Raw genomic sequence first — 12,100 nt, 5'->3', positions numbered from 1 at the left:
TCTTTCCACATAGTTGGACCCTAAGTTGATACACACTACCCAACTCCGCCCACAACCAAAAGAAATCTTTCCAACACCCTTCCCCCTACAAAAAAAAGACCTTAACACCATCCCTGAAAGGTTTTATATATGTGAGAAATTAATAAAGTAATCATGAAGCAAAAAGCTCATTTGAAGGAAAGAAACCCCTTCCTCACACCCTCCCACCAAGGTTTTATATTGATGTTCATCCCATCATGTGAGAAATTAATGAAGGATTCATGATGCAAAGCCAACTTTAAGGCAATATGGAGAAATCTCAAAGTCTCTAACATGTAAACTCATGCATCAATCCCAATTTATTTGCACCTCTAAGATGGCTAAATCCAAGCTCCAAACTAACGGGTATGATATCATGTTTCATGCAAATTGAGTTGTCACATCAATTTTCCTTGGTGTCAAAATATCATATTCCGCTTGATTAGCATACCTACACATTGTCTTCAAAAAATTAAAATCCATTAATTATTTCACTTCATATATACTCTATGAAATTCATGGATGAACCATTACATGTTTGGAGATTCACACAATTCCGTAGGGTAAATAAATAATGTTATATCTGTGACAATAAAATCAATTATAATTTAAAACTGCAATTACTTTGGCAATCCATAATTATTTCATAATATACTTTATTTCATATATAAATTAGTTCACCATGTTACAATTCAAACAATCTCATTGTCACACATTCATTGTTCATTCATTCTTAATCCCTCCTAAATACAATACATCACTAGGTGAGACCATCTTTAAAAACAAAATTATTCAAAATTATTCAAAATCCCTCAAGTCAATCATCATCCATTTATTCTTAACTACTATTAAATGCATCACAACTTTATAAACAAATGTTATCATATCATTATTCTAAATCCATTGTGACCATCTTTATAAACAAAATTATTCAACATCCCTTAAGTATTCATTCTTAACTACTACTGAATACAACACGGCTTTATAAACTAATGTCAACATGTCATTATTGCAAATCCATTGAGTCCTATAAATCTTCATTCTTAACTCAAGATCCAGATCAAATGCCTTAGAGAACATCAATTCACCCGCCAAGGAAGATACTTCTCCTAAGGATATTGACAAAATCCCTCCTCAAGATAAGAAGGAAGAAGAGGCCACTTTGGAGGAAGAGAAGGAGGTCATTCCCTCCTCTTCTTCTCCTTCTTATTTAGATGTTCTAAAAATCAAACAACAATCTTCCCTTCCATTAATAAGAAACATAAAAGATCGAAGTAAGAAACCCCCAAAATCTGGTACCTCTGCTGGTCTTATTGGGGCCAGTGCCTATTAAATCTTAAAAAATATTGTTTTTGTATTATCTTGTGCAAGTAATTTGTAAGAATCTACTCTTGTTCTCAAGTAATTTGTAAGAATCTACTCCTGTTCTCAAGATGCAGTAGGCTCAAGTCTCAAAAGGTTTAGTATTGGATCTCTCTCTTCTTTTTGTGTTAGGAAAATGATGGTTCTTTAAAATCATTGAAGAATTTTTTCCTATAGTATTCATTCTGTTGTGGTTCAGTTGTGTATGCAGCCACATAGTTTTGCTTAATACAAAATTCTCGTCCTAGTTTTTAATACAAAATTCTCGTCCTAGTTTAAAAACAAAAAAATTGTTTATATATATATATCTCGTCATTATTATTCGAAATGCATTGGTTGACAAGTAATTCAGCAGTGGCTGTCATAGCATAATGCCCTGAGGCCAACCTTATGATGAAGAGTAATCTACCCGAGGGTAGGGGCCTTTCCCGGGATCTTGTTCCAAGTTAAACTGCAGAAAAAATTGCGTCCAAATTTCATTCATGCTTCTTGGTCTTTGAAATTCACATTGGTTAGAAAAGGTTGAGGCCAACCTTATGATGAAGAGTAATCTATCCGGGGCCTTTCCCGGGATGTTGTTCCAAGTTAAACTGCAGAAAAAATTGCATCCAAATTTCATTCATGTTTCTTGGTCTTTGAATTCACATTGGTTAGAAAAGGTTGAGGCAGCGACCTAATTCCATTTAACTCTACTGTGGCAAATTTACATTTAAACTGCTGGTCTATTTGCTTGTGTACTTTTATACAGAGATGCTATGAGTATTAAGACATACTCAAAGCCCATGAACAAACAAATAATGTCACATGGTGAATTATATTGGGAAAATCCAAATTCACATGATAAACAAAAGAAAGCCGTAATGCTAACTCTAAATCTAAGGATGTTGCCCGTTTATGTCACTTCAGAGTGGGGCAATTCAAAAGATCTAGTACTTATCCTGCGAGTGAAGAATAACTGTTCAGTATTAATGAGATTTTTCAAGGTATGAAAAAACTCAACTAGAAGTTGACATATATTTTGTCAAGAGCTATTTACATGAACAACACCATCAATACCAGGTTTCCACCCAACTTGAAGAATGCGCAACCTTTAATTAGGGTCCTGAAGTAATTCTGGTATGCATGTTGATCAGTTGTTGGGGCTGCAACTGTCTTCAACAGGTAACTTGGCATGCATGTTGATCAGTTGTTGGGGTTGCAACTGTCTTTTACAGGTAATTTGGCAGGGATTAAAAAAGCAACATAGCCAAAAACTGGATCTGAATACTTCTCATGAACAGCTCTCAGCTTATTTACTCCCGCATTTAGGTGAAAGTCAACCATGAAATGCGCACATTCCCTGGAACAATGCACATAAATGTCATTACCTCAATGTACAGAGTTAACAAAATGTTCACACACCTCCAGACAGTTAGTATTAGATACAATTCAGACAGGATGTCAGTAGCTGAGTTCCAACTTATAGTTGACCAAGACACAATGTTCTGGCCATAGCTGATCAACAATGCCTGCCTGTAATTGATGAAGAAATAAAAAATGTCCAGGAGTAGGAATTCTTTAGAAGGATAAAATCACTAAAAGCATGATGCCTTAAAAATGAGAAGTCTTACTTGAGGTCCGATTCAGAGTAGCCTGTATGAAGGGTAAGTGTTTTATTCCAACATGGATCCTTCCTCAAAGTGCATCGAGCAGTATAGACAGCAGCAGCAGCAATCATTGATGGACTGTACTTAATCATTATGTACTGAAGCAAACACAGTTCAACCAAGAAGAATGCCAGATTTTCCATCTGAAGCATTTTGATAATAGATTTTATGACTTGTCAGTACAGCAGAGTATTATTAGGACTACAATGAAGAAAAGTAATTTAAACCAAGAAGAATGCTAGATTTTCTGAGGCATTTTTGAAAGCAGATTTGATCAATGCCACAGAGGATTATTTCGACAATATAAAAGAAGTGTGATTCAGATCTTTACCACTTTGTCGGGACCAGCTGCCTTCAGAAACCTGAGGAGGAATACATATGGAGTGGGAATTGTAAGCTTGAACTTCAATTGTTTTAATATTGCAGACTCCTGCGAAGATTTATTATCAATTGATCAGTCAAACTAAATCTTTGGAGACTATGTTGCAATCCAATGACAAAGAATTATCAGTTAGAGCTAATTACCATGGCCACTATCTGTTCTGGCATGCATTCTTTTGGGAAGACGCAGATGAAGTCATTGACCTGAAGCCAAGTATGAACCAGCTCTTATCAATATTCTGTTACCCATTATGATATATTTATTGCGCTGATTTCAAAATAAAGGGTAATCTTCACTACAAGTAGAGATTGCAGTAGTGTATGTACTTTTCAGCAGCGAACAAGGTCTTCTATTAATTAGATATATACATTAAAGGTTTCCTTACACCCATCCTTACTTTACAGATGCCACTAAGTCATCCTACCTCTGGAGGCCAGACTTCTTCATATTTGCTAGCTATAAACAATGCAGCGATACCCACTAATGGCAAATTCCTCCTTGCAACACTCTGAACAGAAAGGTATCTATCAATGATGTTCACAGTGAGATACAACGTCTCTGGCATTAGCTCAAATTTCAGATGCACCTGAAAATTTAAAATTTTGACGTCAGGCCTAAGAGATAGTCCAGACTCCATATAAACCTCTTTTACATCTAAATTTGACAGCAAATGGAACTAGCATATGAACAAAGTTGTACCTCCATCAACCAATCAATCACGATTGCCCTCATCTTTGCGTTGATTTTAACCTGATTTCTCATATAATCTGGAGGTACGCAACTCATCTCCTGGGCATACATGAATACCAAATTTTAGTTGAGGAAAATAAAATTTTACCTTCACACTCACAAGAAACTGCAATCATTGACAGAGAAACATACCTCAATTGTCCTGTAGAATTTGTATATATCTTCAACGTATTCAACAACCGCCAATTGGTTTTCAATGTTTCCATCATCAATGCTAGGGAGCACCTGATGGGAATCCCTGAATGCATCCTGAAATACCCTTATCAAGATTATTAATCATTTTCAGCCAACTTACATCATAAATAAACAAACACTAACTTGAGGCTATCAAGATAACTAATCATTTTCATCCAACTTACAACATGATTAAACACAAAGCTATCTTAAGGCTATAAAACTTGCTAGTAATTTGGAGTGGACATGGATACTCTTTGGTTTGTGTATATTTGTTGAACCAGTACCAATTACCAAACAAGAAAAGTATAAGAGAGTGACACAGACCTCACTTTGAGCTGTTAGCATTGCAGTCAATGATGGTGCAGTGTGTTTCCTTCCCCCTTCTTGTGCACTTGAGTCTATGTTATCACTGATACAAATGGCAGCGTAATTGCTGGTGGTGCAACTGTCATCATCAGGTAAGTTGGCAGGGCTTAAAAAAGCAACATAGCCAAAAATTTGATCTGAATACTTCTCATGAACAACTCTCAGTTCATTTCCTCCTGCACTTAAGTGGAAGTCAACCATGAAGTGTGCACATTCCCTGGAACATGTAAATCAAATGTTATTCCTTAACAAGGTACAGAGTTAACTAAATGTGCACACACCACAGACATTTTGATGTGCACATTCGTTCATCTTTCCCATATCTAGAATTAGATACAATTTCAGACAGGTTGTGACTAAATTAGTGTTGTAGGTGGCCCACTATGTTTTGGCTATATAATCTACAGATTGCGTAATTCATGAAAATGCCTATGTTATTTAGGAAATAGCATCCTTTAGAAGGATAAACGCATTAGAAGCATGGTGCCTTGAGAACTAGAAGACTTACTTGAGATCTTCTTTAGAGTAGCCTGTGTGAAGAACAAGTGTTTTACTCCAACATGGATCCTTCTTCAAAGTGCATTGAGCAGTGTAGACAGCAGCAGCAGCAAGCATTGATGGACTGTATTTGATCATTTTGTAATGAAGCAAACACAGCTCAACCAAGTAGAATGCTAGATTTTCCATCTGAACCATTGTTATAATAAATTTTATTTCTTAGCAGTACAGGAGAGGATTATTAGGAAATACAATGAAGAAAAGATATTTAAACCACAATCTCAATTCTCCAGGGGCATTTTGAAAGTCAATTTGATCAATACATCAGAAGGTTATTCTGACAATACAAAAGAAACAATGGAGTTCATCACTTTACCACTTTGTCAGGACCAGCTGCCTTCATAAACCTGACAAGGAATACATATGGAGTGGGAACGGAAAGATTGAAATTCAGTCGATTTAATATTGTATGCTCCTGCCAAGTATTATTATCAAAGTATCAGTCACACTGAATCTTTGAAATCTATTGTAATTTAATAAAACAGAAAGACATCAGTTAAAGATAATTACCATGGCCACTATCATTTTGGATGTGTATTGGTATCCTGAGATGCGGATCAATTCATTGACCTGTAGCCAAATATGAATTGATTCTTATTATGTCAATATTCAAGAGCCAACCAGGTATTCTATCAATTAGATATAGACAAAAGGTTTCCTTACACTAATGCTTATGGATGTCAGTAAGTCATCCTACCTGAGGAGCACGGGTATCTTGATATTTGCAAGCCATAAGCATCGCAGTGATACCCACTAATTGTAATTCCCACTTTCTAACAATCTGAATAGAAAGGTATCTATCCATAATGTATACGGTGAGATACAATGTTTCTGGCATTAGTTCACATTTCAGATGCACCTGCAAAATTTAATATTTCAGAGTAAAGCCTAAGAAATTGCCCACATAAAGCTCTTTTAGATCTAAGATTGGCAGCAAAAAAAATTAGAATGGAACTAATCTGTACCTCTATCAACCAACTAATCAGCATTGCCCTCATTGTCTCGTTGATTTCATCCTGCCTTTTCATATAATCTGGAGGCACACAACTCGTGTTCTGGACATACGGGGCTGCCAATGATTACTAAATGAAAATAAAAAATTTACCTTCACATTCACACAAATCTTCAATCATTGATAGAGAAACATACCTCAATCTTCCGATAGAACTTGTATATGTCTTCAACATATTCCACAACTTCCAATTGGTTTTCAAGGTCTCCATCATCAATGCTAGGGAGAACCTCTTGCATGTCCTGAAATACCCCCATCAAGATTATTAATCATTATTATCCAACCTACATCATAAATAAACACAAAGCTATCTTACAGCTATAAAACCCCTTAGTAATTGGGTGTGGATGTGGGTACCTTTGGCTTGTGTATATTTGGATTTGGGCCAGTAGTTAATTCAAAACAAGAAAAGAATCAGAGAACTAATAAACTTAATCAATAAGACAGACCTCACTTCGAGCTGTTAGCACTGTAGTCTGTGACTGTGCTATAGGTTTTGTTGCTTTGAGTTGGCTAGGTGCTTGTAATCCCCCACCTTGTGCACTTGAGTCTATGCTATGACCGACAGAAACGACAGTGTCCTTTTGCGTAGCAGTGTCATTCTGAGCCTTCCTTCTGATAATACGCCTCTGTTTGTTTCCCCGGATTACCTTTGCCTCTGCTTTCGCTCCTGCCTTAACGACAATATCATGTGGCTGGAATTGCTGGAGTCAAAATCGGAAAACTAAAGAGTGAGATTCCATACTTGGGCTCACAGAAAATAGAGAACAGAATGAGGGCTGTGGAATGAAAACAAAGAGCAACAAATTAAACATGCCCAGAAAAACAGAATACTAGGCAGGAAGATCGATAAAGCAGGTGGCTGAATACAGAGGTTTTGCCCGGTTGGTAGTTCAATTCCCTGGGAGATTGTCCTTTGAAAACCGTAGACCCCGTTTAAGAGTTCTACAAGAAATCAATCTTTCAGCTTGCTTAATTGACTCTGATTAAACTTACCTGAGTGCTGGGATTGGCTCCCTTGTTGGCATTGACAACCAAGTTTACTCTAGACCTCCTGAAACAGTAGTTAATCCAATAGTGGAGTACATGACATTAGAAGCAGAAGCTACCAAATAGAACAACAAAATGGAAAGAAGCAGAAACACAACAGCAGATTGATTCAATTTATACATCTAAAGGATAATAAATAACATCAAACAACATACTCCATCACGGCATCTTTGTTGATATTGCATTTGGCGTTCCGAGCTCCCACCAGATTGCCAATGTCCCCTAAGGCCTTCCTATTTTTGTTGTTGGCTTGCAGCGCTTTCTGATTGGGTGCCGCCATTGCAGGGCCTGCCATTTTCCACGCACACATCTTAGAAAAAAAGAAGAAGAAGAAATCTTATTTAGTCTAAGCACTTGTAAACAATGCAAGTTTTCAAGAAACCCACTTACCTTTTGCTGCCACTGCTGGCTTGGGAACAATGCACCTGTTCTCCATCTCGCAGCGGTCCTGTTCCTGCACCCAGAAGTACCAAAAACAAAATCACAAAAATAACAGTCTATATTTCGTATTCCAAAGGGCATCTAGCAGATCGAATTATGGGTTACCCTGGCAAAATTTTAATTTAGGAGTGCTGGAATTTGCTAATGCCGACTGTTTTGGCAGATATTGAATACAACAAGAACACGCTTATGCTTCGCTTACTGATCCCCGAGTTATTCCCAAGACAGACTTGGCTCCCGTAGTATCAGACTGAGTACACCCTACGTTCCAAAACGAAAATCAGATGGTTGTTTAATGATCTCAGTTTCAAAGTAGTTACACATCAAAATGTACTAGGCAGGCCAGCCTAGATGTTTAACAGCTTAGCAGGCAGGCCGATCATTTGATTCTTTCATAACATCATATCCATTCGAGCCCCAAACTCCAAATTCTATACATTTTGGCAATGGCAATTTTTGCAGAGAGACACCCAGGAATCTATAATATAAATTCAAGAGCAGCTTTGTTCATGGCATGGAGCCAACCTGTGCTAAGAAAAAGGAAGTGACTGAACGAGATCAAGTATAGAGATTTAACTTAGATGGAGTGACTTTGGATTGGAAATTCCAACGGGCATAACACTCTTCCTCCTCTCTTCTTTTAAAGGTAATTTGCTTAAGACATTGTAGTTCCTAACGGCTACGGGTATGTTTTGGGTAGTTCCTAATGGATCGGGGTACCCGTACTTTTATTTCCAAGAGATTAAGTGAAATGTTAGGAATAAATAATTAAATAAATTTATTATTTATTAATTAATTTTTTTAATGGTTAATTTTAACATTTTAAAATATTTTATTAATTAATTATATTTTTAGAGTCAAAATTAGTTGTTATATTCTAACTGTTGTAGCTTAATTATTTTTATATTGTTATATTTAATTGTATGCTATGATGTGATTTTGCATCTTGTTTTGACGATGAACCACATTAGTTGGATGCTATGATGTGATTCTTTCCTTCTCAATTACACCTGAAAATTCCTCAATAATTCAAAAATAAATCACAAAAGCCTAAATTAAAAAAAAAAGAATTTTCAATTTTATTTAACAAATTAAATAGTAGTAATTTATATAGTAATAACATGTTATTTAGGTAAAGTTTATAAAATAATAATATGGGTTTTATGTAAAGTGTTTAAATTACATAGTAGTAATTTATATTATAATAACATGTCATTTACATAAAGTTTATATAATAAAATGAGTTTTACGTAAAATGTTTAAAATTTAGAGAAAAATTAGTAATATATATAATTTGAAAATATTAAATTTATATTTATATTTTTAAATGTTTTATAAATTTAAAATTTAAATGAATTTATATTAATATTATAATTTTTGTTTTAAAAATTGACTTAAAGTGTTTTGAATGGATAGTGATCACTGGTTTGAAATCCATTGGTAATTCCACCTTTTAATCTATAAAAAAGAAAGAAAGAAAAATGGTTTAAGGAAACTATCTTTAAGTGTCATTTTATTGTTTGAATTCCTCTCCCCTTTTATTTTTATTTTTGGTAATTATCTTGCCATATTCTAATAAAGTGTATCATGATAGAGTAAACTGGGGTTTATGGTTAAGAACTAGTGGCATGAGTGTCACTTGTCCACATATATAGTACAACCAGAATCACAAACAACTTCAAGTCACATTTAAAAATCATTATTTCACCCTTAAAATATAAGGTGTGTGATAAATGTATATTTGAGATTATATAACACTTTATAATGTATCTTTAGTTATAAACTATATGATGATGATGTTTTGTTAATATTTTTTAAAACTATTTCATCTTTTTTTTTTTTTTTTGGTGTAAGCTTGGTAGGATCCTTTTTCTATTGATATTTCATGAAAATAAGTATAATTTCTACAAAATTGCAGGTGGCCTCAACCTGCTCGTAGGAAACTAGTTCTGTTGGCCACCTGTCTGCATCAAACACCGTCCAAAATTTAAAAAGAGTTTTCCTTACCATCCATGCTACATTGGCAACTTTATCTATTGTATAATTTTTATTAAAACAAAACCCTGAAGATGGATCCCATTTGGGATTTGAAACGTTGGAATAAAAATGTTCATATTGTGGATTCTCCGGTCAATAATTTGAAAGACAAAATTATATTGACAGGGCTGCTTCAGTCATCTGATGAGTCCACAGGGGCTGGGGCTTTCACGCTTGAGCCTGGGATTTCACTTCTCTTCATATCCTGAAGGCTATGTTCAATTCTATTCACAGTGAGGTTGTTGTGGTACAACTGCAATTGGACAGATTGTATCTCCCGTTGCGGGTCCTTCATACTTGGCTCAGCTGGTCTATCTTCCTCCCGGTCTTCTCTTTCCTTACAGGTTGTCATTACATGGGCCAGGGTGTTTTTTGTGACCCAATACTACTGGATGGTTTGGCGGAACAATGTTTGGAGTCCTTTGGTATTCCCAATGTCTTTAACAATTGTTTCCCATTCCTCTGCCTCGATCTCTTGATTTTCTATGTTATTATTTAGTTCTCTTTCCCATTCGAAAATTACTGCTTTCATAGACGGTGTTCCTATGGTGTATGCATTGCTCAGGTTCTGCATACTCTCCTTCCCTATTTTCCTGCCTCTTTTGCTCGGTCTTTTGCTAGAAGTTGATTCCAAACCTTTCATCTTTTTTCCGACCTTTCCCATTCCTCTGTTTCCTTTCTTTCTCGGTTGGTTACCTTCCTTCGCCATCCTATTCCCCTTGTGGCTTTTTTCATCCCTTTTCGAACAGCGCACCTGTATATGAGATGGAGCACGGTTTGAGTGCCGAGGCTCCAGAGTTCTCTACACTCTGATTTTTATATTATCTAAAACAAAAACTAGGAATACAACATTGTAAGTTATCAACATATTAATCAGAGTGGCCTCATGCGTCCCCCATTCTGGGTGGGACTTCTCTGGAGCGAGCATTTTTAATTGCTCCATGCCCTGAGAACTATGGTAAACCTCATTGACAACCTGATTCCCCCCTCCCTCCTCTGAGAATTGGAGGATAATGACCTCCCCTTCGTTCTGGTAGCTTCCCATAGGAATTTGAAGAGCCCAGTTACCCAACTCCCTCGAGGCTTCCCTGCACCTCCTCCCTACTGTAATTGCAACCCTACCCTGGGTATTGTCACCCCAATGAGCAAGGGATTGCTTCTCAATCTCCCACCAAGCTAAAAATCTCATATCGGTCCACGAGAGAGCTATCCTTCGCCATTGGGTCCCCTCGAAGGAGCTAAGCAAAAGCTTTCTCAGAGCAATTTCCCTCCCCCAATTGCAACCCCAGTTACTACCTCTATTCCCACAGACCTTTTCCAAGTCCAGGCTCAGTTCTGGATTGAGGAATATCAACCTTGTTAACAATTCTAAGGATCCTTCTAACCCTCTGCACATTACTAAGACACCTTCCTTCCTGAGCCACATTCTCAACCAAAGCAGCTTGTTAGGAATGTTCCTACAACCACTGTGGAAACCCCTATGGATATCCCAGTAGGCTGCATTACGACTCGACTTTCTGCCCTTACCCCAGGACCTATCTACCCTGAGGCCAAGACCAGGGTTCCCAAACCCCCTTCCTCGGGTGACAAGCCTGTCGAATTCTCCCCAGGATAGCAGGTCAAAACCCCAAGAGAAACGACCAACCTCAACAATGAACACATCCACGGACATCATTACCATTAACCAGTGTTTTGCTTTTAAAATCATATTTTCCATACAGTCGTGAGTAGGAGCCGAGAGGACATACCAGTTCTTGCAGGCGAAAACCGAACACAGCTCGATGTCCTCCAACCCTTGTCTTTCACCACCTTCAGCTCTTGTCTTACTGCATGCAAATGCCTCTTAGCCTAGCTTTCTTACCCTTTTGTCTTTCTGTCCACCTGCCTCGCCTACCGCTCGAAGGACTCACCACGTGCCTTCTTTCTCTGTCCGCCGCCTATTCTCCTGCATGATTGTCTCGGGATGGGGTTCCCCTGACTTCCCCATAATTTACCTGTATTAAGTCTCTCTTACCGCCGACTGCTCCTGCCACGAATTTACTCTAACTACCTCTTCACTTTCCATCTGTCATTGCCTTCCTCCCTTTACCGATCTTGACACCTGGGCATCCTCTCTCACCTCTATTCGCTTGAGTAGCTGTCTCTGCCCTGCACTGCTGATCCAGGTGGATATTGGTGGCCACCTGCCAAGTCCACCTGGACCCCCACCATTGTCTTTCTCAGCATTTTCAGTTTCCTTAATTGTAGCACAACTTACTATTTTTAGCAGTTTTTCGGGTCCTGAACTTCCGGAGCCGTTTT

At 37.3% G+C, this 12,100-nt stretch overlaps 1 protein-coding gene across 1 annotated transcript; it reads right to left on the bottom strand.

The window, feature by feature from the left end:
* Positions 1-2,103: 2,103 nt before the first annotated feature.
* Positions 2,104-11,786, bottom strand: LOC149251884 (uncharacterized). The gene is made up of 22 exons (XM_089454016.1): positions 11,710-11,786; positions 10,647-11,625; positions 10,436-10,553; positions 7,965-8,023; positions 7,712-7,775; positions 7,477-7,609; positions 7,268-7,325; positions 6,721-6,975; positions 6,409-6,513; positions 6,225-6,314; positions 5,957-6,118; positions 5,770-5,829; positions 5,576-5,674; positions 5,210-5,388; positions 4,660-4,918; positions 4,291-4,407; positions 4,108-4,197; positions 3,833-3,994; positions 3,552-3,611; positions 3,358-3,456; positions 2,991-3,169; positions 2,104-2,719 (listed from the first exon to the last, which is right to left on the bottom strand). The coding sequence occupies exons 1-22, from the start codon at positions 11,784-11,786 to the stop codon at positions 2,563-2,565; spliced, it is 3,561 nt and encodes a 1,186-aa protein (XP_089310142.1). The 3' UTR covers positions 2,104-2,562.
* Between the last annotated feature and the right edge of the window lie 314 nt (positions 11,787-12,100).

This window comes from Pinus tabuliformis, chromosome 7, assembly GCF_031772625.1.
Source record: "Pinus tabuliformis cultivar Carrire ecotype Pingquan chromosome 7, CPIR1, whole genome shotgun sequence".
In the NCBI taxonomy this organism is placed as follows: domain Eukaryota; kingdom Viridiplantae; phylum Streptophyta; class Pinopsida; order Pinales; family Pinaceae; genus Pinus; species Pinus tabuliformis.
This window is presented reverse-complemented; position numbering and strand designations above follow the sequence as displayed.

What these genes read in the sequence shown, in the direction of transcription:
- LOC149251884 (XM_089454016.1), bottom strand. Translation starts at nt 11,786, where the DNA reads ATGGGGAAGTCAGGGGAACCCCATCCCGAGACAATCATGCAGGAGAAT. An exon ending in AAGATACCCGTGCTCCTCAG is followed by an intron (nt 5,830 to 5,956) that starts GTAGGATGACTT and finishes ATTTGGCTACAG; the next exon opens with GTCAATGAATTGATCCGCAT. An exon ending in TACTCTGAATCGGACCTCAA is followed by an intron (nt 2,720 to 2,990) that starts GTAAGACTTCTC and finishes GCATTGTTCCAG; the next exon opens with GGAATGTGCGCATTTCATGG.